At 41.4% G+C, this 27,857-nt stretch overlaps 1 protein-coding gene across 1 annotated transcript; it reads right to left on the reverse strand.

Moving 5' to 3' along the window:
* Positions 1 to 421: 421 nt before the first annotated feature.
* Positions 422 to 27,152, reverse strand: T265_00573 (hypothetical protein; the record flags this gene model as incomplete). The annotated part of the gene is made up of 5 exons (XM_009164377.1): positions 422 to 1,143; positions 12,470 to 12,623; positions 14,843 to 15,040; positions 18,339 to 18,815; positions 26,768 to 27,152. 5 exons carry the CDS (start codon positions 27,065 to 27,067, stop codon positions 863 to 865), a joined length of 1,410 nt encoding a protein of 469 aa, XP_009162641.1.
* Between the last annotated feature and the right edge of the window lie 705 nt (positions 27,153 to 27,857).

The raw sequence follows: 27,857 nt of genomic DNA on the forward strand, positions 1-27,857 counted from the left end.
ATAGCCCAGCGAATAAACGCAACAAACAAAAATGGCCTAAATGGTTTCAAGTGTCCGTGATATTACTCGACTTGGAGTTTGTGACAGGGAGCTAAATCGATCGACACACCCTGAACAGACATTAGGCCTTCAATCGGGGCATTTGACGTGGGCAGACAATTCGCTCAACTGTAAGCAACTTGAACTAGTGGAAGTTACAGTTTGGCTACATCCATCATGAGGTGGTGGAATAGTAGTAACACACTTGCTTCATACGTCAGACTTTCTGCGTTGGAGACCCGGGATAGTCAAGTATATGCAAACATGAGTTCTAATAAGTGGAACTCGTTTGCGCGGTATTTAGCCCAAAGGGCAGGTTTTGTGGGTGATTAATTGGAACCATAAAGCGAAACATGCATGAGAAAGGAATGGTGGCCCCAATACGGGGGCAGTTTAATCAGCTGTTATTTCCTGACATCATCTGCTGGTTTGATTATACAAAAACACTATGTTGGAACAGCTCATCGCCGGCAAGTCTAGCAAGAAATCATATTTTCATTGGATTGATTTAACCTGTAGGGAACATAATCCGAACAAAAAGGTGCAAACGTAATATGACCAGGCGAAAATGATGGATAAGGCAAGGGTACACAAGAAGGCGCTGTACCACATATGAAAACGCACTCACACACAAAAGCAAAAGGTATCGATTCGTGTGAGTCAAGTTGACTGTTATTACCAATGAGGGTAAACATGCAAGGTCACTGCACCTACGGAAGACAGAGACGGGTGTGTTTATGTATGCATGCACAGTTAATGGTAAGATTGCGCGAACCAGTAGGTAGGCTTGTTTGACTTTCTGTTACCAGTCCGCCAGTAGCGCTCACATTGAGCACAACAACGGTGCTTCGATGATCAAAGTGGTGCCGCTAAGTTGAGCCGTCACGGAAAAGGGATCAACCGTTTCCGGTACTTCGTAAGATCGGGAAAACTCTTGAGTTGAACGTCCACCGCTGGTACTCTGCTGTTTTCCTGACACAATTATGCGATTCGCGTCCATACGTACACATAAGTTTTCTGCTTTGTATTCAGGATCTACAGGAACCTCAAGATGCAGTTTACGACCGCTGGGACCATCGTTCAAGATGGTTGGTCCAGAAACACCTGGTCAAACGGAATGGATAACATTTGGATGAACACAAGCAGGGAATCCTCCAATGGGGCAAATTAATCAATAGTTAGGAGACCAAATGAGCTGCAGGGATGAACGCAATGATGTGTGCCAAACAGCTCACGGGCGAATTCCAAATTACACCAGGGGTAGCCACTATAACAATGCTGATCGAAATCAGGGAAAACTCTCAACTTAACAGAAAGTGGATACTTCACCTGAAACTATCCAAATGTATCCAAATGTCACATGCGCTTGCAACTACGAAAGGTTTTGCCGCGCTGTCATCCACAAATCATGGTTGTATAAAAAGTTACAAATCTGGAAGTGTTTAACTCTGGAATATTAATTCAGCATTCGAATAGATGTTTAGGTAGATAGATATGGATGTTTTACTTCATCACTTTCTAGTTTACACTCAAATTTTCAACCGAAACTTGAAGGTAGATGTTCACTGAATTTTCGATCAATTTAGAGTTGGTAAGCACAATTCAGGGTGTGCTCAATCTTAACCTATCCACTATAAAATTGCGGGCGCCCCCAAATACCCTTATTTAAATAAAACTTGAGTGTCTGGCAACCGTGCTCCTAAAATGCTGTTAGGCAGAGGAAAAATCCTCTGGCTAATTTGGGGTGTCGCATTGTTGAAATATATCCACTATACTTGCACAAAAATCTGTTTTAAGCACGAACTCGATCTGCATCCAGCTGAAATTATAGTTTGATTCTTGAGATTTTGGAATACGTTGTCTAGATAACACGCCATTCGTGTTGCTGAAGATATACGCAATATTCTGTCCAATTTGCGTTTCGGCAGAACATAAGGCTGGCCGATACTTGGGTTCTTTTCTTACCGAAAGAAGCCTACGAAAGACGAAATTGTGCCATGGGCTGTCATCGTTTTCAACAACCTTACGAGTAGTGTATCACATGTAGACAATAATATGCTTTTTCTTTTTGGGATGAAAATATTTGATTTTTATGTATCCTTGTGCAGCAATCTGCTGTAATATTTCTACTTGTCTAAACTAGTTGCTTGTCGTCCACAGAGTGGGATCGAAGTGCGGCTGGTCAGCAGCGTGATTAGCTCCGTTCAGTGCGGACACAAGTGTGATCACCAGCAGTCACTCTTCCGGGGACTTCACACAGAAAGAATCACTTTTCCAATGATCCCTAGATCCTGTTGTTTACCCAAGAGCAACATCTCATCAGAGGAATTAATTTTTTAAGCTTCAGATACTCTTCGAGTTCCGAGCTGGGAGAGAATCAACTTTCCAAAAGTGTGAGGATAGTTTTGAAGTACCTCTCACCTGGATAAACGACTCATCAAGCAACTAACAAACTTACATTATGGGTTGCTTAAGGGAGATTCAAACACCGCTTTAATTAATAGGACGCTAGGACTTCAGCTGATCTAAGAAGCTGCTAATTTCGTTAAAGTTTTAGTTTGCGGTCATCTGTAAAACGACGTTCCTTTTTTCTAGAGAGCACATCTGAATGGGGTTCGAAGCCAATGAGTCTAGCCTTCATCAGTGACTCGGAATCGTCAGAGGTGAGATTCAGTCAGGATGGATGGTGAGAAATTACCCGACCGGGGCTCAGTTTTGACACTGTTCGTCTTTGTGGGCGGAACGCAAGACGTCTGACCTAATGAGGATGTTTTAGACTGATGATGACTTAGATGGAGTCGATGGTGGACTGAACACTGATTGGAGGTTCAAACAATTAGGTAGTTGAAATGTTTTTAGCCGAGTTTAAGCTATGATTGTGGAGATGAATGACATCTTTAATCAATACAAAACGAATGTCCCCAGAAGAATGTTAGACATGCGTATAGTGCGCATTTAAACTATACGAGATTTGTGCTACAGATGCCATTTTAATGAAAGGTGCTATCATTTCTGGTCGCAACTGAGGGGATGAAATGCTGCTTGTCAATTGCAAACTAACTTATTTGTGGAAAGCAAAAAGTATGACTTGCTTTATCAACGTGTTAAGTAATATGAACAAACTCTATTCAGATACAAGCCTGCTATGTTTCCATAAAATCGATCTCTTTACTTAAATGAGCCATTTCATATAATTCTTTAGCCAAATTTGCCATTATTTTCTTTTCGTTCTTTTCGAGCCCTCCGCTAATGCGAACTGGTTATCTGAAGTAAGCCTCGGGAATAATGCGACTGTCCTATGCTCATCATATATCAGTCGTTTGGAGTATAAACTTCTTTTCATTTTTTTTCGGACGAAGGTATAGCCCAGCGAATAAACGCAACAAACAAAAATGGCCTAAATGGTTTCAAGTGTCCGTGATATTACTCGACTTGGAGTTTGTGACAGGGAGCTAAATCGATCGACACACCCTGAACAGACATTAGGCCTTCAATCGGGGCATTTGACGTGGGCAGACAATTCGCTCAACTGTAAGCAACTTGAACTAGTGGAAGTTACAGTTTGGCTACATCCATCATGAGGTGGTGGAATAGTAGTAACACACTTGCTTCATACGTCAGACTTTCTGCGTTGGAGACCCGGGATAGTCAAGTATATGCAAACATGAGTTCTAATAAGTGGAACTCGTTTGCGCGGTATTTAGCCCAAAGGGCAGGTTTTGTGGGTGATTAATTGGAACCATAAAGCGAAACATGCATGAGAAAGGAATGGTGGCCCCAATACGGGGGCAGTTTAATCAGCTGTTATTTCCTGACATCATCTGCTGGTTTGATTATACAAAAACACTATGTTGGAACAGCTCATCGCCGGCAAGTCTAGCAAGAAATCATATTTTCATTGGATTGATTTAACCTGTAGGGAACATAATCCGAACAAAAAGGTGCAAACGTAATATGACCAGGCGAAAATGATGGATAAGGCAAGGGTACACAAGAAGGCGCTGTACCACATATGAAAACGCACTCACACACAAAAGCAAAAGGTATCGATTCGTGTGAGTCAAGTTGACTGTTATTACCAATGAGGGTAAACATGCAAGGTCACTGCACCTACGGAAGACAGAGACGGGTGTGTTTATGTATGCATGCACAGTTAATGGTAAGATTGCGCGAACCAGTAGGTAGGCTTGTTTGACTTTCTGTTACCAGTCCGCCAGTAGCGCTCACATTGAGCACAACAACGGTGCTTCGATGATCAAAGTGGTGCCGCTAAGTTGAGCCGTCACGGAAAAGGGATCAACCGTTTCCGGTACTTCGTAAGATCGGGAAAACTCTTGAGTTGAACGTCCACCGCTGGTACTCTGCTGTTTTCCTGACACAATTATGCGATTCGCGTCCATACGTACACATAAGTTTTCTGCTTTGTATTCAGGATCTACAGGAACCTCAAGATGCAGTTTACGACCGCTGGGACCATCGTTCAAGATGGTTGGTCCAGAAACACCTGGTCAAACGGAATGGATAACATTTGGATGAACACAAGCAGGGAATCCTCCAATGGGGCAAATTAATCAATAGTTAGGAGACCAAATGAGCTGCAGGGATGAACGCAATGATGTGTGCCAAACAGCTCACGGGCGAATTCCAAATTACACCAGGGGTAGCCACTATAACAATGCTGATCGAAATCAGGGAAAACTCTCAACTTAACAGAAAGTGGATACTTCACCTGAAACTATCCAAATGTATCCAAATGTCACATGCGCTTGCAACTACGAAAGGTTTTGCCGCGCTGTCATCCACAAATCATGGTTGTATAAAAAGTTACAAATCTGGAAGTGTTTAACTCTGGAATATTAATTCAGCATTCGAATAGATGTTTAGGTAGATAGATATGGATGTTTTACTTCATCACTTTCTAGTTTACACTCAAATTTTCAACCGAAACTTGAAGGTAGATGTTCACTGAATTTTCGATCAATTTAGAGTTGGTAAGCACAATTCAGGGTGTGCTCAATCTTAACCTATCCACTATAAAATTGCGGGCGCCCCCAAATACCCTTATTTAAATAAAACTTGAGTGTCTGGCAACCGTGCTCCTAAAATGCTGTTAGGCAGAGGAAAAATCCTCTGGCTAATTTGGGGTGTCGCATTGTTGAAATATATCCACTATACTTGCACAAAAATCTGTTTTAAGCACGAACTCGATCTGCATCCAGCTGAAATTATAGTTTGATTCTTGAGATTTTGGAATACGTTGTCTAGATAACACGCCATTCGTGTTGCTGAAGATATACGCAATATTCTGTCCAATTTGCGTTTCGGCAGAACATAAGGCTGGCCGATACTTGGGTTCTTTTCTTACCGAAAGAAGCCTACGAAAGACGAAATTGTGCCATGGGCTGTCATCGTTTTCAACAACCTTACGAGTAGTGTATCACATGTAGACAATAATATGCTTTTTCTTTTTGGGATGAAAATATTTGATTTTTATGTATCCTTGTGCAGCAATCTGCTGTAATATTTCTACTTGTCTAAACTAGTTGCTTGTCGTCCACAGAGTGGGATCGGAAACCTTGAAAATACTTTATTGTGACTTCGGCTACTTCGAAATCCATCTTTCCTCCCTAGTACATGTCAATAATGTTCTTAAGTCATGTGAATGTCCCACCAGTCAACATCACTGAAAGCCATTTTTACATTCTCGATTCTATAACATTCTCGATTGCATAACAAGAACCCCGTGTTATCGAAGTACTTGTGTGTGTCCTGCGTTTTAAAGATTAAGTAACACCAAACATTAAATAGACATGTCTGACCCACAGATATCTGAGGGGCTGACAGATTTATTGTATAGCTATTTATGAACTTCTACAACTCAGGCCTTGCTTTGTCATCGAGAGTTTGTCAATGGGGACTTTATTTACTTTGGGCCATACTGGAGAGTTTAGGCGGGAATAGAGAACAAATTAGACTAATTTCACTGTGATGCTTATATTCATGCTGGCATCCCCATGAACACGCACTTAGATCTCAAGGATTCGCGGGCCGTCTTTCAACTGACTCAAACAACCTAAGCTTTTGCTCACTTTGGGAGTGCAACTTATTACGGAGCGTTTATGACGGTCAAGAACATCGCGAGAGAATCCACAAGGCCTCGCTTATTGAGTCTTTGAGCATAATAATGTTAAGTATGTCTAAGCAGTAGTCATTAATTGGATCAAGCATCGACCTTCAGCTATCATTTCGTTCTCTCTCAAGAGATTACGTGGTGATTCAAGACTTCTGATCACACTGAATCAAAATTGATCTTACGCTCAGAGAGCGGATGCCCTGAACAAGTTGTTCCCGGTAATCATATGTCCTTGGTTGGGCGAGAGAAAATGAAAGTAACAGAAACGGGTCAGTTTCTTAGCGGAGCACTTAGGTGAGATGAAACCAGATTCTTTTCGCTAGAATACATTTTTACCATGCTAAAAGTTTTATAACACTCAATTGGGAGAGTAATGCAACAGGCTTTTTGAAGGGAATAATAATCCGATCAAGCCACTGAAGATCAAGTTTCTAGACACCGCCTTCAAGAGAATTTGTTGCTACATATTTGTATGACGGATACGGTGTTGATACCAGCTTACATCATATATGGATCTAGAACATTCTAGCAACACCCGACTTCTGCCGCTCGTAGAAGCAATGCCACCGAAGTGACGAAATTCCAGGAGGTCTGGCATCTAATGAATATGCAAGCATGTGAACAGTATACTGATAGCGGCTCACGAATTCACATGCACAAACTGTAATTCCGGGTGTGGTAAGTTTCTATTTCCACTTGTGTTCCTTAGCTTTGAGGCTATTTAGCAACAGTTTACTCTCTTTTTTTTCGCAAACCACCAGTTCTGGATAGACACTCACGTTGCTACTGATATCCTGTCTGTTGTGAAAACATGGTTAAGTGGCACAGTTTCGTGCGGTTGTGTATTCTGCGTTCAGTTTAATCAGTTTCGACAGCGGAGATGATCCGTGACTTTATTTTTTGCGTACAATATGCTGGGTGGCTGGGCAAGTGTTGGCTGCCTCCAACGTGGGAATTACATTTTTCCTAGAATGAATTGTTTACTTTACAAAAAGAAACACCGCACTGAGACTGCCCTATGTCGCTGAATTCGGCTTGTCAGCTGTCCTTTACGCTAAAAAAACTCATAAGCACCACTGATACATTTGAAAGAAGGAGGCTACTGTTAGATGGAGTCGGCGTGGTTCAGTCGATAAGTACGCTATGGATATGTGGTTTCCGTAGTGCAATGCAATTCTGCAGTCGGAGTATTGGGCAGCGCATACTGATATGTACTGCAAGCTGATTAGTGACCGAGGTTTTGTCAATTTGTACGTCGTTTTAACAATAAGCCACATCCGCTGAGACCAGCGAAACTACAGCTGATCTGCATAAAATGAATTAAATTTATTACGATATGCAGACGATTAATCACCTGTATAGATTACTCCAGAGAAAGTAGATGATAGTTTAATACTGAGACTAGCTTTGAGGAATACACAGCTGCAAGTAAACAAAGCCATTCCGATGCGGAAGCGTGCACAACATTTCCTACCACTTACTGATGGAAGCTCGGGATGGCTCAGTGGTTAGAGCGCAAATCTACTGATCGGAGGGTCCGTGTTTTGAACCCGACCTCTGCATCTCGACTGCTCGTGTTTAGGCCTAAGCAATCTGGCAGTATCTGAGCCCTTGTGCTCTCTTCGTGTGGCATGGCAGCTGGGCACATCTGAACAATTAAGCTTGGTACCTGTCGTAGGATGCACACTAACGAAAAGTATCCTAACGAACGTATGAACACTGATAGTCCAAAGTTTTGTCAGTCCTTATGAAGCAGTGTTTAGGATTTACCAGCAGTCGCCGTTCGTATTCGCGCAAGAGTTCATTCTTTCACTATTTGTTGTGCCAGAGGTCATACGGTTCAAACTCAATTTTGAAAATTTGAATGTAAGCAAGTTGATGTTCATATATAGAACAGGAGGTTTTTAGTTATTTTGTTTACTTTCTTTACGGGATGCTGATTAGTGTTCTTCATGCTGCCCTGTCCTTCGTCTATCAAATAGATCCACGACTAATGCACTTTAGTAAGACTTCCCTCGGATTGGTTTTGTGATCAATAAGGATGATCGCAAGGCCCTTTGCCATATGAATTGATGTAAGCAACCACCGGTCACTTCATGTTCCACTTTGTCGGAACGTTCATCCGTGGGGTGATTAGTCGAGCTTTGTAGGTGTAAATAAAACCATTGTTCCGGTTTCAGTCAGAGAACAAAACCCTGCACTGGCTGGTAAGTCGTTTAAAGTTAGACACACGAAACGGGGGTAAAATATTGCTTCTTTAGGTGCCGAACTGTACCAGGAACAAGAACCGGTTAGAAAATACTTAACGAAATATGTTACACCAGATATTGTACCACTAAAACAATGTTTCCCCCAAAAGACATCTTTTTTTGCTACTGGTTGCCGTCTCTCTGTCTCTTAGTAAATAAAAAATAAGGCAGGCTGTTCCGTGAGACCAAATCTGCGTGATTTTTATTACAAACAAAATGAATTGGCTGATCACACTGCATTGAGGAGGCGGTTCTTTCGGGTTAAACTGAAGTTAGCCACTAATAGCTGGCCTATTTCTAGGACCGTGTTAAGGGATTACTTTTTGTAGAGTTTAGGACAAAAGCTAAGCTAAGGAAATGGTAACAATATTTTTATTGCTTAGCATTTATGAATATGTGCAGCGTTTTAGACCATTAGATACAGCAGCACATACAGAATGGAAAGTGAAATCAGGAGAAAATTTTCCAATTTTTCCAAAGGTCGCCGGTTCTAATTCATGGTTAACAAAATTTTAAACCGTTTTGGATGGTTGTATAATAGTTTGTCGTATCAACTGACAAATTTGTGGTCGGATCTGGGAACTAACTACTGGGTGAATTGTCATGGACTGGGTGAGATGGAAAACGGCGGTCAAGCGATAGTAAGTTAACATTCATACCAGTTTGCTTGACTTATTCAGTCAACTGGTCTCAAGTTGCAGTTGTCAGAATAGAAATTCGCTTCTATTTACTTGTACCGACAGGTCTGTAACCCGCCAGCTGAGCACCTGTGGCTGCCCAGCCAACGGTGATCAAATGGTGGCACAAATTGTTGCGTTCAACGCCAAGACAGTTTCCTCTGGGTGGTATGACTGAGGGTCACTCAAAATCCTGACCGACTACACCTCAACGGTTTTCGTCGTTTTGACAAAAAAGGCACATTATAACTGAACTTGAACAAATTATTTGAAGCAGGTCGGAGAAATCGATAATCATCCAAAAATTGCTCTACTGAATGATTAGCACGTCTTAGTTAATATCAAGGGTTCACATTCTGGAGAAGCATGTTACGATTTAGTTACAATTGTGAGCGTGTAAAATGAGAATGTGGGTTTCAGTGAACAATATGTCGATGTCACATTGATAGAAAAATATGAGGCTTATTGGGTGACCATACGGATCAAAGTCCAGCCAGTTTCTGGGAGATGTTTGAATGTGAAATTACCGAAATGGGCGTAGGCTGTGGTCAGAATTTGCGCACAAATCTGAGTGCAACCTAAACATAGCAAATACCAGTGACTGGGAAGGACCAATGAGGGTTTTTTTGGCTTTGAAACAAAGTGCTAAAATAATCCACCCTTATCGATTTTCTGAACGATAAACATGAATATGAGAACCTACAGTTTATATTTTTCAACAGGTCTCCCAAAAACACGAGCCTGATGGATATACAGTGCATTCTGCACGAACAACACAGCTGGTTAACGAGAGAGTCGCCTCGCATTTTTCTGCCTTTATTTGTGACAAAACCTGTGACATTTACTTCGTATGTTGGCACTGAGAAATTGAAGTGTTGGGACAGTGATGAAGTAGATAGCTTCCTCATTGCGAGGCAGAGATGAGCTGAGAATTATGTAAATATTTAGTAAAACCACAGAGAAACTTCCAACTCATTTGAGATCTTTTGATATCTTGCCTCTACAGCAAAACTGCTCATTGGTCTGTATCATGTAGCTGGCAAAATTACGATTATTGAATGTCAGCATTTGTCTGCTGATATCCTGGGTAAGGACTGCTGAGTAAGAGACCAATTGATGAGTAATAACTAACAACCGTCAACTAACTTGTGTTTTGACGATCCCAGAATGGATACAGTATTATGAAGCAGAAAGACCTACATGCCATGTGTTGACTCTCCATACACGTGCACAAAACTTTGAAGAAAACGTTACAATTTGCACCAGTTTTACTCGCTATAAAGGTCCTACTTAAACAGTGAACAGAACATGATGGGAAGAGTCCGGAGAGTTCCGGAGTTCATTCGTAACGAAAATTCGTGCGACGTGCAGACACTTGCTTCATTTTCTACAGCTGGAAGTACTGGGGGAAACATTTTAGAAGAATTTGTGGAATAAACACTAGGAGCTTGACAACCAGGTCGTTAGGTGATGTTAAGGATTTGTCTGTTATTATGGATTTCTTCCCCGGCATTGGAAATGCATCGATGTGAGACCTAAAGTTAAAGCAGACAGCCTGATTTATTATGTTTGGGCAAGGAACCAAGTAGTCGATGGCATAAAAGTGCCTGTTTTAATGAATTCATTATTTTCGAACCATTTTCAGCCCCATAACAATGATGAATGATTAAATCAAGTTGCCCGGTGGTCTGTATCCAATATGTGGTTCAGGATTGCGCCATTTTATGACATTGTCATCCCGATTCCGAGAGAGTTCGAATAGTTCCGCTTGATCCTCTGTGACAAATGTATGTTGTCTGACAAAGTTAATTTGAAGGGCATTCGGAAACAAATGGATAGGCCATCACTGTGTAGTCAAAGATGAACGATCCGGCCCCGAGAAAAAAGTGAACTATGAAACGATAGCCCTAGTTTGACTGAGTGTCCCGCCTTATTTGCGGTGAGGTTCCAAAGAGAGCCGTTCTACAGTATCATCCCTTTTTTGGAAGACAAATTTAGAAAATGAAACATCTTTCATTGTTTTGTTCTGCGCCAATTCGGACGAATGCTGTGTGCCGTTGAGTTGAGGTATTTTTCAACTGGCGATCCTTACGTTACAGCCTAAACAAACCATGTCATGCTTGCTTGAAAGAATGCTGTTAACATAGATACTGTCAAGTAAACTGGATGAAAATTTTCTACTTTATTATGATAGATTTTCATCTGAGAATTAATCTACTCAGAAGTGGTTTAATTACAAATTCAACACGCTTGGTATTCACAGTGTTGTTTTGTACTGGCTCGTGTTTCGTTTGCAGGCCTTACATACTGAGGCACAATGTTTCGTTGTCGCCAATGGCTAATAATCGTTTAGGAGCATAGGATATTATCAACTATGTATTATCCGCGAAGGGGTAAGAAAACCAACAACATAAGCCACTCTTCCTTTATAGAAGACAAATAGGTTAGGTTGGAAGCTTGAATGAAGAAACCCTACTTCAAGACAGAGGGTATGCAAATATAACCTTTCAGCAGTTACGAAAAACCTGCTTCGCGGCTTTAGCTTTACACCAATCGGTTATTTTTTATGATTAATTTTGATGGATAGGTTATAAGGTGAAATTGACAGTAAGATAGACTTGCAACGCTGATGTCTTCATCTGCTAGGTGATCCTTCAGAGGGTGGATGATACCGTCATAAAGCGCCAGTAACAGAGTTTGTACCCACAAAGTTTGAGCTAATCACGACTGCGTCGCACAACTTGGTTACTTCCGTATCCATAACCATCAACAATAGTCTAGCGAAATCACTGGTAATAATTATCGACCATCGACACAACTCCAAGGAAGCTACAAAGATCGATTAGGCTGAACAGACTCTGATAAAATTGAAGGTCCTGCTTGCTTTAGTAATAACACAAAGTGCTTGCTGATATTTAAGAGAAACATAAATCAACCAGTCGAATGGACGTACAGCTCGGCATGTAATGTTTTATTACTATCATGGAATTGAGCTGGTTGGTCAGTCAGTTAGTAAATGTGACTGAACGAAGTAATCCAGTAGTTGCTTATTTTATATTGCAGTGGTAATGCCAACCAAGTCTGTATGATGAAGGGTGTCGGGTATGCTGACAGGTTTTTTAAGCCCGAATGACTAATCGAATACAGCTCACCATCTTGATGTCGGCTGCGAATGGTGCTGTCACTTATTTGGACCATCGTTTCTTTTGACGTTATACTTTCGGGAGAAACTAAGTCACTGTGATCTCTACTGTGATCATATTATGGTTGTAATGAGATTGGTCTTTACACTGGTATAGGCAAAAACGACGCTGGTCAAATACAACTTAGGTCAGTCAGCGAGGATTTGCCGGCGCAAAATACGAACTTACCGATTGGGGCAAGAAGAGGATTACGTGTGGAGCTTGAAGTCGATCGCAGTTCCGCTTCAGATTTTGGTCTGATACTAAGATGAGAGTCTTTGTCGAACGTGATTGACTGATAGTCTGGAGCTTTGACAGGCGCATCAAGTATTAACACCCCGTCCTACAAATGAGAACGCAATGAAAGCATCGTGCGAAGCTCAGACCATCATCTACTTCAGGAATTATTAGAAAGAAACACTGTAAAGCTAATAGGTAACAAGACTGCAGGGGTGGATACTGGTGTGCACAGTACTTGTATTCACTACCACAATAAAAGTACTGAAAAGGGCTGAAAAAGACTGCATACATTGGATAACCGAAAGTCTATCAATTAGTGATGGTAAATAATTGGCTTTCTGCGACCTTGGCCATATCAGTAGGAGCTAGGCAACAACCGCCGTTTCAGAGTAGTGTTCTTTTACTGAAGTGTTACCAAAGTCCATACGCCCCACTTTTGTGTCTCAACTTAAGCATCCCCTATTTATTTGCTGATTTCAATGTGACAACAGAAAGGGATTTAGATGAAGTTGTGATTCTTGACCTGCATCATGCTTACATCACCTTGGCCACATCCATCAGGCGTACTCAAGTTGATTTAACTTTCAGTCGCTACTGGCCGCATGCTCATATTTTACAAGGGCATGGTAGGAAATAAATAACAAGACGAGATCGGAAATTTCAAAGACTGATTTTAACAGTTAACAAAAATGCTTTTGTACTAAAAAATGTTTGTTACTGAGACAAAATACTTGCTGAACGAGTAGACGGCAGTCATTGTCGAAGGAAATCTACATTTCACGCTCCTTGGCTGAAGGTGGGAACTGATATCTGAGCCACTTTGAAAGTTGATGTATTCTTTACTGGTTTTTGACTAGTATTCACTCCAACGCACCTGTGGGAATCAGTTTTCTAAAATCACAAGCAACAGAGACTAATATTTGGTCACCTATGGACGAGCTAGCTGCACTAGCGGTCTATGTGACACAGAACTAACGCAGTAACAATATGAGTGATAAGCAGTCTGTCCACACTTGTCTTTCTTCCTTCCTAAGCGCTCTTACAATGGGTATTTTTAGCTACTGTGTAGTTTGTATACCATGACCTTGACCAAACTGCTACTTTCTTCATTGTGCCACGTTCTCTACCGATAACTGGACCACCACACTCAGCGGATTGCAGCCGATGGTTATCAGCAGCCGAAATCAACAAGCAGGTTGCCTTTGTGCGCGTGTCAGCACATGCATAAGTCATTCGTACGTTTTCATATGCTAATCGCCTCATTTCTTACGCATGAACCTGCTAGTTACGGAAGCTTTCCGTGATGTGCTAATTCAGCAGTTTGGAATGGAGAGGATTTGATCAAATTTTACCATGTGACTAAGAGAGGCTAACTTGCCAGGACAGTTTACAGTCTAATTTCTCCATGGGTATACTTTTCTCAGGTATATACCAAACACTGGGTGCATAAATCTAGGTATAGTTATCCAATTGAATCGAAGGAATATTAGATGTTGTATGGAGAGGCCGACTGCGAAATAAATACAGATAGATTTCATAAATGAGAGATTCAGTTGACTGTCCCATGGAAACCAAAATGGTATGTAATTGAGTGTATTTGTCGAAATACGGGTGCACTTAGTCGTACCAAAATTGGCAAAACACAAATTTATTCGCACCCTTCCTTTTACGCCTATGTAGTGCGGCCGATAGGCTATCTAATACTAATGCGACTACCTATCAACTTTAGTGCGTTTATGTAACAGGTGCTTTACTGTGAGGTAACCACTAAGAGAAATCCCTATAGTTGAGGCCAAACATCATCACAACGAAATACTGGAACTCTCTCGTGAAACACTGGTGAGTCACTGCCATGTCATTGGGAAGCCTACTAACATGAGGGTTTTAATGGGCTGAAGATGCATGTCAGCCGAGGTGTTAACACCTCAGACCACCGGAATACCCCCGAATTGTCCTTGTTTAGCGGGACACTCGCAGAAGAAGGTGAGACCTACATGTGGTATTGCTCAAACCCTTTGAACCATGGAAGCAGCCTTAACGAAAGAATCAACACGTTGATGCGCTGCATATTGTTGTTGTTACCAGATTTCATACTACTAGTATTGTTACCCTAAACGCAACTAGCCATCGTTGGAACGCTATCCTCAACATAAACAATTTAAAAGCTTACACCTTCAAAATCGCAGTACCAAGGTGGACCTCCTAACAAAGTCTTTCTAGCGATGAAATGAACATAAGTGTTCTAAAGCAGCTGTCAGTTAACTAATGAAAAAAACATCTGATTGACGAGAACCAAATAAGATATCTTTGGATGAAATTTACCTCGGTCAAGTTGCACTGGAAATGTTCATGGTCAATGGATTGTGGCAAGTCAATCGTTCGGCTGAATTCTTTTGCCGTTTCGTTTCCACCGGTCTTGGAAACTTTTTTCGCATGTACAGTAAGACGATTATCTACCGTTGTGACATCGATATCTTCTGGGGCGAAATCTTTCGCGTCGAAACGCACTTTGAAATGCACCTTTTAAGAACGAGGAAGAAGAATGCTTGATATGGGTAAAGGAATTGTCTACAGTTCCAGATATTCGCAATTTTCATTTTTCTCTCTACCACAGATAACTTGACTAAAACAGTTTTGTGTCATAATTTCGAGTCTACTTTGCATTTATAACGTTTCAGGGGGCTATCACGAATGTTTCCAATGCTGCTTACCGGATCCCCGGGGATTTGAAGTTATCCGGATAGGACGGAGTGATATTACTGTGGTGCGTGCAAAATTTCTGGATAGAGGAGTGATCTCATGGTGAAGGCAGCAGTGAACTAGTAATTTGTCGTAGGCGGCTGATGACCACTCTTCCATGAGACTTAGTGCCATCGTCTGGGTAGTTGGTTTCTTACAGAAACCCTAGATCGAACTGTTGTCACCTCAAATCTGGACGTAAAACGTGATCAGATTATCCTCTCTTCTCCAGGCACACTCGCTTTAACGGTCCATTAAGAATACCTGATGGGATTTTTCACCTAAGAGAAGAATGAACGTCAACTGTGACAACTGGCTTCCAATGAAAGGAATGCAAGCTGGCCAAGCCAGGTTTCACCTTTCAGAAGCTCCGAATGAATCCCCTGGTAAAACCAAAAGACAATCAGATTTCATACATCCAAATGACAAATTTTGTAGTGCTACACAATACCCACTGATTACCATTTTAGCAGGATTCGTCAATCGAAGTGAACTTTTCGCACTACAGGCCAAAAAACAATTTTTCTATATTCCGTAAGATACATCACAATCCTGGTCAATTTTAGGATAATTGCTACTGGTTTAGACTGTCACCCAGTTTGAGCACGAAGGACTCAACTGTTACAAATTGGTATCACCAGTACAGTTCGCTAGGAGACTGCGCGAGAAACATTGCCCGATAAGTGCATGTGCACGTTGGGGAGAAAAGAGACCCATCCAAGAGTGGTCCTTAACAGTGGCTTCACAAGCTTCTACGTAATACCCTGAGGATCTACGCTGTGTTGCATGCATAACTATGCAAGTGGCATTCCTCCATTTGGAACAGGTTTTATGAGTGTCTCGGTCCTCATTGCTCAGTTAAGCTATCGGACCACTGGGGCTGTGCTCAGACAAAAAGAAAAAGTTTCTGAAGTAGTGATTGCCGTTCAGGCACCTGGGGCTTATTAGCCCCGACCGACTCGTTCTTTTAAGTCGGCCTCATTGCAATACGCCGTCTTCAGCTGAAAAGCAGTCAAGGTCGTCGCCCTTGGCGGTTTACGTACTTTAGTCTGCGGTTATCGCCTGGCTTCATTGGTCTTATCTGAAAATATACAATTAGACGTGAGCTGAAGCGATTGTTAGAACCAGGATTTCGAGATGAATAGCGGGCCGAACTTGTTACTCCCCGAAGGGGTGATGGGTTACGATGTGGGGTATTTGAACATGTGCCAATCTGAAAAACGGTGACTGAAACCAACGGACCAGTAAACAATAAAGATGGGTAGGCTTTCTTCAAATTATGGATTTTAATTGATCGATCTCGTTTGAGAATGGAATGAATTTCGAATTACGGTGGGTGTCTGGTTAGACCACAAAGTTGGTAGACTACACAGGATGTCCAGACTGAGCCGATCTCTACTTCTCAATTCTAATCCATCTATAAGTGCCACACAGCTAAGCAATCTGGTGTGGGTAAAATAAATCATCAAGTGAATGGCAAGCAAACCTATGAACTGCAAGCATGTTCCAAACAGCAGGATTGGTTCTATTATTCAGTTCATCTGGCCTCCAAAGTCAGTCGCTGCAGCCAATACACCGGATATTGGCCGGCTGATGATTTCATCTGAGTTACTATTGCATGGTCAAATTTACAATATGCTAAGAAAGACTAAGCAATAAGAAAAAGCGTTCCCGGACAATGTATTGTAGTCTTCAGAAAATATATTCCTTAAAATTTGGTGCTCAGATAGGATCGATCCTGAAGTAACAGTTCCGGATGGGATTTGGCAAGACACATATGTACAGCACTTTTCTAATATCAGCAGACATAAAGGTTTGCATGCGACTTCGTTGGTGACCAGCTAGAGAAGCTGAAAAGCATTGTTTCCCCCGGCGTATGCATCACAGCCGGTCGTGGCACCGGACTCTGAAAGCATGAATAGCTTTTATCAGGATGAAGTGCCCACGGTATCGAAGTAACCTTCTGTCTTCTCTAGACTTTGAGGTAAATAGTTTTGCATTCCAAGCCATACGAATAATCTGCCGAAAGGCTAGTATTTTCGTATCGAAGATATCCGCATGCTTATATCAAGTGTTAATACAGTATTGCTCATGCATGTCGACAGTGGCAATAGTTGACACCGTGGGCTAGCTACCGCTAGCCCATAACCGAACGATATCGTTTTAAGATAGCGGGTAAGTAGGGCCGGACTTGTCCTCCGAATGTTCTTCTAAGGAGCTAAGAATTGTGGTTTTGTGTGGTAAGAAACCGATATCGAGCCTAAGCTTTCATGACCTACTCTGCCTCCTGCTTTTGGGTTTCTGTGATAGCGAATGCTGGTGGCCAGTTATATTACACGACGTGGCCAAAACCAGAGTTCAGCCCCGCGAATTCCCTTATTTTTACCGCCAAACATGATGCAAAAAAGGCGAAAAGTTCCAGCGTGTAACAAAATTGTGTAAAGGCAAACCCTTATTTCCTCTTTGTGTGTTTGCGATTTCCTTCATTAGTCTGGTCAACAGATCTACCAAGTTCCTGTTTGTCGCAATCAGTTTACCAAAGCAAAAAGTGGGATGAACCAGAATGCCAAAAAACTGTAAGTTATACACTGAAACCTCCTGACATATTGTGTCCATTCACAAGCTTACTGTCTAGTCACGATAAATTAGCCATCCTCCAAGTTTCCATTTTTCGTTACCATGCCAAGGTGATTTTTGGACAACGCACAGGTTTTACCCACGCGCGCATTGTGGAGTGGGAGATTTAGAACTTTTCGGTTTTATTGGCGTACGTAGTATTCGTTAAAAATTTTTAGTGCATACGGAGGCAGTAAAAACCTTAAGCTTAGCCTAGAATAGTAATAAGGAACGCGTCAATTGATTTTCGAAAAGTACCAATGGTTTCAAAACCCTCAATGTTTTTTTAGCTCTTTTGATGCAGCATTTAACGGAACAACAGGCAAAACGGAACATTCAGTTACCTGAACGGGACGAAGTCATCGCTGTATCATGAGTAAAAAACCTTTTGAATGGCAGCCTAGAATCTTCTCAGTCAAATGGTGATATAGGCTATTCTGATTAAGCAAAATGCCTTTCTTACCTGTCCATCTTCATCTAACTCGTATGCATCTTTCAAAAAGTTCATCACTCCGCCTGGAACACTTCCTTGGGGCAGCAAAGCCCCAGGAGTACCGCCCTGTGTGAGCCTCAAAGCTTCCGGTCCAGTGGACTTGCTCGACATCGATGAATGGCTAGATGTACCTGTCGTGACTCCGTTGACTGTTCTCGAATGTTGAACGCTTTCTTGCACATTGCTACGCGTTTGCATACTGCGTGGGTCACCACTTCCACTTGTTGTGGACGTGGTGACTCGTGATGTGCTCGAGGACTGAATGGTTCTTCCGCTCGTCCCAGGAAATCTCGTCGGGCCAAGAGAACTCATATCGCCCATTTGTTGCCGTAGCGTTTCCATCTCTCGCTCCATTCTTGCTATCATGGATGAATGTGATGTTGGGTGGTCGAAAGATCCTATAGCATCCATGGGACCCCAGCGGTCCATTGTGAAGTCATCAACGGGCTGAAACGGACAGAAAAATGCATGCACGAGTGTCGAGTTGATAAACACTTTGAGGAACAACGTACGCTGTATCAAACGAATTCAAGCACTTTATAAAGAGCTAGTTCACCCCCCTAAAAGGAATCAAAGTTAAGATGAAAATTTTCAACTATTTCAGCATGGTGAATGTGGCGTCCAAATTTAAACATGTTGTGAAATCAAATAAAGGGGTTTCGGCACTTTCACGGAATAACGAAAAATGGACATATGCTTCACCGATGTTTCGACCTTACACGTGAAAAAAATTGAACATATAGCCCGTATACCAAAACAACATTGACTGGGAGGTAAAACATTCCACTTTACGCCCCCATGGCTCAAAATTTACTCCTAACGAAAACTAGGGTGCGAATTTCGTGAATTTTCTGCTGTCACCTAGGAGTCTCGCAGGTGGTAACAGGACATAACTGCTTCGGGTTCTGATTGGGGTACCATAACACGACTTCCATTTATAGGGCCGACCACTGTAATCTTTGTCCCATTCTGTAAACAACAGCCCTCAGGTGAAACCTCTGGTGTTTGATCCCTAGTAACTTTTTCCTCAAAGGTGAGTTCATACGTGAAAATAAACAAACTTTGATTAGCCTCTATTGAACCCCTATTGAGCGAAAGACAGAAAGTTTATCTCTCTAGAGAGATCACTTAGGACCACGACTGCTATTTAATACTTCCACATTTTTAAACGGACGCAATTTCACATTTCTTCCATCTTGAGACTTCGAAGGACCTAGTGGAACTAATCCCTGTTGCGAAAATGTCCATGGCAAAAGGAAAGTACAAGTTTTTATTTCCTGTTGCGACTGGTCTCTTTTCTCACGGTCGTATTCCTATCATTTCACACCGTGTTTCGTAAGTGACAGGTTTCGTTCAAAGCCTTTGACCTTCTCAGGTCCTGACAAATATGCGAGGCACAAAGTTAATTGATTACCTACCGAGTGTAATGCAATTCGCCATTTATTGAAATCCTCAGTGCGTACTTGCCTTCAGAGGGTGTTTTAGAACATTCCTTGCCGTCGGATGCAGCATTATCATTATCATCATCTGCTCAAACATATTTATCATGACTAGTACCACCTTTAAATCAAATTTGGGCATCTTATGTAACTAAGGTCTCTCCAGGAAAATCGACTCAATACCTTTACGAAATCTAGTCAACACACACTACATAACGACAAATGACCTTAAACTTGGCAGTCCGACCAGGAAGTGACATCGTGTTCTCAAGTGAGGTTAGTTGTGTCATGCCCTACTGGGTTTTCAACTGTTCGAAGGTTGAATCATGTGGATTCCATTTGAGGAAGGACAAAGATCTTGCTGATGCCATTTTCTTTTTGCGTGGCGAAATCATGGTATGTCCTCAGGACCATTCCATCAGTAGATTTTTGGATGGGAAGAGCTGACTAAGCCTGCACGGCTTACGTCAAAACAGCTGGTCATAGTGAGTTCTGCTTTCTGCCATAACGAGTCCGATTCGTTAAGAAGTACGTTTCGTATTGCCATGTGAATGCCGCAGGTGGCTAACGCCTACTAAGCTAAGAAGATACCGGTGATCAACCATTTAAGAGTCTTCTAGTCGTACGCGATAAGACCTTTAGCCATAAAGTATAACTGCTCTTATGGTTGACTTGAAAGCACGGCCCAGTGACCCCGAGAAATTTGTTTTGAAAATAAAACCAGTCCAAAAATATGGCTTGTGCCATGGTAATACTTTCACTAACTTAAGATTTCATTATACATGCCCATAATTCGATCAATAGCAAACTTTGCGATCTCAGGAGAGAGAGAACAATCAAACGGAAAATACTGAAGCCAGACTCAGAAGTTACAAAAATATATGCGCCAAGTTCTGAGGCGTTTCCTCATTTTTTAAAGTGATAATGCTAATTGACGACTAGCAAACAGATATTATCCGCACGGTCCAAATCCACTAGTTCTTCTCCGGGTACCAAACTGATTTCTGGACTCTCGGTCCATTGGACTGTGTAGTCCATGTATGTCAGCGACGCAGTTCAACAAAAATAAGAAGATAAGTGAGTCCTGATGACTCCCGCTAATTTTGAGAAAACTTTTGGACCGTTCATCGTAGGAGCCTACAGTACAAATGGTATTAGAATGGAGAAAACGAAGTATATTTCCATATTCAAGGATATTTGTTTTGTTTCGTAATATACATAAACGCCATCCCGTCTACGGATCCTTTTGAATTCAAGGGTAACAGTGACTCATGGTCGGCGTCAAGCATGTTATCCACCAAGTACGTGACCTAGTGTAGTTTCGGAAATAAAGCAAATCCGTCTGACCAAAATCCTACCTGATACCCCGAATCTGCTTGTGTTAGGCTTATTTTCATAAGAGAGGTGATCTGTCTTGACACAACAGGTGTGGGGCTAGTACCTCAAAGATCAATCTGAACAGATCGTGATGCTGACTGGCTAAAGTTTTGGAGAGCTATATCGTGTTCCTAAGCAGTTCTTGAATAATGCTGTCAAACTAAAACGACAAGACACCACAACGTTCGAATAAAACTGATGGTAACACATCTGGCCTAGAAACCCAGGGATGCCTCAAGGCGGAAGAGCACAATAACACTTCGAAGACTACACCTACTTGATTTGAACGGACTGAATGGAATAAAAATTTGCAGGCCAACAGAAGAAAACGAATCGTCTTTGGAAGTGTTTGACCAGCGACCATTAATCATTAATAAAAATTATATTTCCATTAGTATGTTTGATTGACTCACAAACTAATCTAAGTGTATGGATCGATTGAGACCGATTCAATACCTTCCTCGATACCTTCAATACCTACCTCGAAATTTTTCAGATTGCATCATGCCTCTACCTCCATAAAATGGGTTTTTTAGTGCTGAAGTCCAACCGACTGTCTAGGTGGACTATGCTCTAATCCTGATGGGCAGCTTTCGGAGACGGTTGTGAGATCCAGTGGTCTCAGTGCACGCGCTCAGGAACATTGGAGTCGGAGTATCCGGCCTGGCCTATATCCATATTCATCAGCCAGTTATCTTCAAGCCCTCCTTTTAAATTCTAGCGTAGGTTACGTCAGATTGGATACGTTTATTCTAGTCGGAGTCACAAAACTCCTCCGCTACTAACTGAATATCTCCTAGGTTGTTTGGGATAATTTAACAAGACTTCTTTGGACTACTCATGCATTCGAACGCCGCCATGTGCAGGCAATTGTGGTCTGATCACTTTAGGTCCGTGGTTACAAAGTTGAACGAGAAGATTAAATAGCGCAGCAAAACTTAATTTACCTGAGTGAAGTACTACTGATAAGCAACCTGCGGTCCTTGCAAACTTAAGAAAGGCACCCATCATGTTGTACTCGTTTTGAGTCCGAAATAAATGTCTACAAGGTTTTTCTGCTCGACTGGGAGGATTTAGATATGTGCTGAAAATTCCGGTTACTATGGCCAGATCAAAAGTCTTCGCGATAAAAATAACATGGCGAGTTCTCTCACTGAATCGGAGCAGCAGTTGGTGGGCGCAAAAGTAAGCACCACCACCACCACCACCACGAATCATGGTTTCAGTAAACAAAATTTGGGGTACTCGTACTTGATGAAACCCAAGACGGGAAAAACCAATAATGAGTTTTCGGAGAGTTTTCAGTAATCCTTTGAGTAGTCCCACTCAAGAAAGATGGTATCATACATTTAGCGAGCCCAGTTCACCGGAAAAATGGATTGGAATTAAAAGTGAATGTAATATCTTGGAAATCTATTTGATCATTTGGTAACAAGTTCGATGGGTATCCGATGCAAAAGCAAAGTCAAGTTATTTAGCCTTGCTGGAGATCATCAACAGACAACAGTGTTAACAATTATTTGAATCAATTACAGCATTACTTGGGCTGACATATTTCCGGCTAAGATAGTATACCACCTGAGGCAAAGTAATCACCAGAAGGAAGAACAACTCCGTCACAGAGTTAGGCCTATTCAGCGGTAATGTGTGAGCGTCGACATCAGTGCACGAGGTTGGGAGAAAAATGCTTCAAAAATTTGGGTGCTTCAAGAAGTGACTTTCAGGCAAATTAGCCAGACAACTATATTGGAAATGTATACTAAATAAATCTGGCACAACTAGCAGGCGTTACTTCTGGTTGTGAATGCAGCGATCGGCTGCCATAACAAACGAACTGCTAAAGTTGATGAGAATGACCAGAATACCATCTACTGACGTCACTTATGGATAACTGTTTGTGCTGATGTCTTTCTGGAATGCAGATACGTCGGAACCACTACTATTTATAAGGCGTTATCTTAGCACGAAAATGTCGTATTGTGTACCAAACAATATATATTAATATCAAATATATTGGTGACTGTTGAAAGGTCATCCCAAAATACTGAAAGTTGAGAAACTACATACGCCATAGGTTCAGTCAGTTCAGTTTATTTGATTTTGCTGTTACAACTCTGATAGAAGGCAACACAATTCTTACTCTAGGATGTCTTGTTTGCCTCTTCGGCGAGAACGTTTGCTCGTTTGGGTAATTCTATAAATGAAACACTGATTAGATTTAAGAGTCATTTTATCAGCCAACCAAACAAATAGGCATATAAAAAATACTGTTCGCAAGATGCCTTCGAATGCTGCCGGAGCAACGTTGCTCAGGTTAATCGAATCCTGCGCATCCCGTATAATGCATTTTCAATACGTGGTGGTGATAATTTGCAAGACTGAACCTACCGAAGTTTACGGAAATCTTGTGATTAACATTCATGTACGAATTAGTTTTGTAATCATTTGGATCCCTGCTGCATTTCGCTGGAAATTTAAACTGAACAAGCTGGACGAAGACCACCCCACGCTTCAGCCAAAACAACATGCAAGATATCAAAGTGTGATATGGCTCTATTCATTGGTCGCCTTATGCCAACTGATGCAAGGAAAGGCATGCGTGCAGCGCATTTAGGCGAAGAACTTAATAAAAAAATTGAGAAATTTGGATGGAAATCAGCTAGGTATTGATCCAGCAGCATCAGCTTATTGTAAGATGGATGTTAATCGCAGCCGTGCGTACAATTTTGAATTGATATAGGGAGGAAGATTGGTGGAGACTGGAGAACAAGTCTTACCTGCTGAGTTACAGGAAGAGAAAAACGGGTATTGTGTTACCCGTGGAAATTAATTTTCATTTTGATAGGTTGTATGTAAAATTTCACATAACGGAGAACGCTGCTGTGACCTCTCTAGAAGAGCAGACTTCCAAAACATTTCACTTTGTACGACTGTGTTATATGCTGAACCACATGTAAGATGATCAGGAGCTTTGCAGTTTACCAGGGATCGAGACGTAGAAGCCATCAGGTAAATATATAAATAAAACTGTCTGATAATAATAACTTAGAGGATGGACCCCAATCGTTATACAATTTGATGGTGTGGCAATACCACTTATTACAAATGAGTTCCTGTGGACAGAAGCCACCTTTTGTGGAACATTTTTTTCGCTGCAGGCTTCCATCAGTCAGCCGGTCGACCAACCTATGTTACCCAGTCACTCAGCCAGTCAGTCTATCAATCAGTCGGTTAGTCAGCCAACCAACCAACCACCCGACCAACCAAACAAACGGACAAATAATTAACCAACTAAACAACCAACCAATTAACCATTCACTATCACCTACACACTCACCTAATCAATAAATCAATAATTATGTTAGGAAGTCAGGCAGTCAATCAATAAAGCATCCAATCAGTCAACCAACCAGTAAGTCATTCAGTCCATGAAACTATCGAACGATCCCTCATACACTCGCTCAGTCACATGTGAATCAAGCAACCAGTCTAAATATGTATCTATCAGTCTAGCGTTCTCTAGATCTATCTGTCTGCCTACCTACTTATCCATATATGCATCTATCTATCTATCTATCTATCTTTCTATCTATCTATCTATCTATCTATCTATCTATCTATCTATCTATCTATCTATCTATCTATCTATCTATCTATCTATCTATTCTATCATCTATCTATCTATCTATCTATCTATCTATCTATCTATCTATCTATCTATCTATCTATCTATCTATCTATCTATCTATCTATCTATCTATCTATCTATCTATCTATCTATCTATCTATCTATCTATCTATCTATCTATCTATCTATCTATCTATCTATCTATCTATCTATCTATCTATCTATCTATCTATCTATCTATCTATCTATCTATCTATCTATCTATCTATCTATCTATCTATCTATCTATCTATCTATCTATCTATCTATCTATCTATCTATCTATCTATCTATCTATCTATCTATCTATCTATCTATCTATCTATCTATCTATCTATCTATCTATCTATCTATCTATCTATCTATCTATCTATCTATCTATCTATCTATCTATCTATCTATCTATCTATCTATCTATCTGTTTATCTACCTAGCGATATACCTACCTACCTATCATCCAGATGATGACCCAATCAATGTAAGAGGTGGATGTCAACTCGGCTTTCGAGAAGTAAAAATCTGGGATGATTGGGTGCCAAATGAATGGCTTTAAATGACAAAAGTGATTTTAAGGAAATTACCTTCGATTCTAAAACTTTAACTTAAATTCTGTCGAACAGAATGAACCCAATGTTTCTCAGTTTTTTCGAATGTATAGATATTTAATTAAAGACTGAGCGTTACTCACTTGTGATACACCGCACTCACCAGGCTAATTCAGTAGAGAATAATAAGTAGAATTTGAAGAGATTTGTTCAACCATATTGCCAAACAACGAAGAATAAACTGTGAAATAAATAGGTGAACCTCTTTCAGATCCCGCAGCAACACCTGTATGGGGAACGCCGATTAGAGATCAGGCAAAAACGTCACACGAGTTGATGTTCGTTGATGGGGCAAGAACTCCATTTCAAAACATTCTAGCTGCGTAAGTGACATCCAGTTTTATTGCAGAAATAACAATGAAAGGACTGGAATTCCACAAAATATGGAAGTTCTGTCAGTGCCCGGGGCATGGAATTTGTGGCTAGTTATTTTGAGAAATATAATCCAATTAGTAATACTAAGGCGAAATCCAGATTGCTAATTTGTTGTGCAAGAAGCTTATTCTAGAAACACAAAGGTGGTGACGGTTCAAAACTAATCAATTTAAGTCAGCCGACCATTAGAAGGTTGACTGGTTTTATATTTCGTCCTGACGTATTTTGCCAGTCTTTCTGTCCCAAACATGTTCCTGAGGAAGAACCACTTTTTCCTGGTCTATGGAAGTTCAGGTCAAGGATGTTCGCTTCTCCAAAAGAGGCCATCCTGCGGAGCTAACCATCCTTGGTTAGCTTGAGGCCATTGCCTCATATTTGTGACCAAAATGCTCATATTTTTTTAGCTTATGTTCTCCTGATTGCTTCGATGAGTATCCAGAAGTGCAGATTTAAAGTTACTGGAGCTCGGACAAAATTGTGCCTTTGTATTTTGTGTTGTTTACTGGTCCTCGGATGTTCGAAGTGCTCCATCGGACGCGCATATGACCTCACCCATCACATGTCTTCCTTGGGTTAAAAGCGTCAAGCTTGTGTCTGAATTGAAGAACCAAAATTTGTTGTTTCGCCCAACAGGCAAGTACAATAATACATTAATTAGCTAGCCATAATCTTTAAGTTCCTTGGGCAGCTGTGCTTCCCTCTAATCCAGGTATTATTTTTACTAGAAACCACATCTCAACCTTCACGCAAAGTGGGATAATTTTCAACCGCATAGCGCCTCTAGAACATTTAACTAGTGTTCGTTTGTTACGATATACTGCAAGTAATGGTGCCCGTCATATCAGATTGGGAGCAAAGGCCTGATTACCCTTCGATGCGCAGAGAAATTGGAAACGCCACATGAAGTCACTGAACGTTAGATAAACATAGACTTACTTCTAGTGCAAACATGTCCTGCCTCATTCTGCGCATTTCCTCATTCCAGCGTCGTCGGCTTTCACCGATCCAGCGGTCAACGTCACGGTCCCAATCATCAGGTGATCGGTATGTGTTGCCGGCAATACCAGAATCCGTGGTTAGCGAAGTAGCCGAGGTGTCCGAAGGTGCCCCAACTCTATCATTAAGTCGTGTACTTGTACGACGCTCTAAGTTGTTGAACATATCCTTCCGACGTTGTTCAAAGGTACGAGCATCCCTGGTAACTGGAATATTTACCTGTGTTCGATAATCTGACATTTTACTGGACCCACGATCGACGCGCTTGTGATGTGAAGCACCAGTCCAACAAAGAAATCTAGACGAAAAACACAAGACGGCACCTAGTACCTTTTATTGGAAAAAGTGATTGTACAATTTCACAAGTCTGCACACATGCACGCAGGTACACATAAGCCGACACACACCAATGGTTGTCTGCCTATCGAATTTCACAGAACCCAGGCGATTGGCTCGTGTGCTTTCGGCAGTGACTGTCGGTCTGTCTGTTGTAGTGCAGAAAGATGGATTTACACCAAAATTGGCCCAGTCGGTTCATGTGTGCTGGAACGACCATGCGCGGTTGCTGTGTGTCGGATCAGCTGACCTAAACACAGAAGCACACATTCGGTAAACTGACGTGATTCATCTGAACAAAGGTCAATCCCAAGAACGATATGGTGCGTCTTAGCTACGAAAGCCGACATGTTTTGTTGTCTAGTTAGCTCATGGAACAAATGTTTCCAGTCTAGGATAACATTAGATGTTCGATGCGATTCACTTAAACTATCGGGAAAGTGGTTACGATGATCGGCAAAACGTTAAAAGGGGGTCAGGCAAATTCTTAATTTGCTACTGAATGTTGGTAGCTCAGTTAGCATCGATGGTTCGCGCTACTACACGCCATACTATCTCACTAATAATGTTAATTCGATTGGTGATGAAACGTTTACAATCAAATTGACCAGCTCACCGAACAAGCCAACGAATAACTTGTTAATTTTCCGAGTCATGTGGCGAGAATTATAATCGCCTTCCCGTAGTATAAGAC

This window comes from Opisthorchis viverrini (genome assembly GCF_000715545.1).
Source record: "Opisthorchis viverrini unplaced genomic scaffold opera_v5_5, whole genome shotgun sequence".
Taxonomy (NCBI): Eukaryota; Metazoa; Platyhelminthes; class Trematoda; order Opisthorchiida; family Opisthorchiidae; genus Opisthorchis; species Opisthorchis viverrini.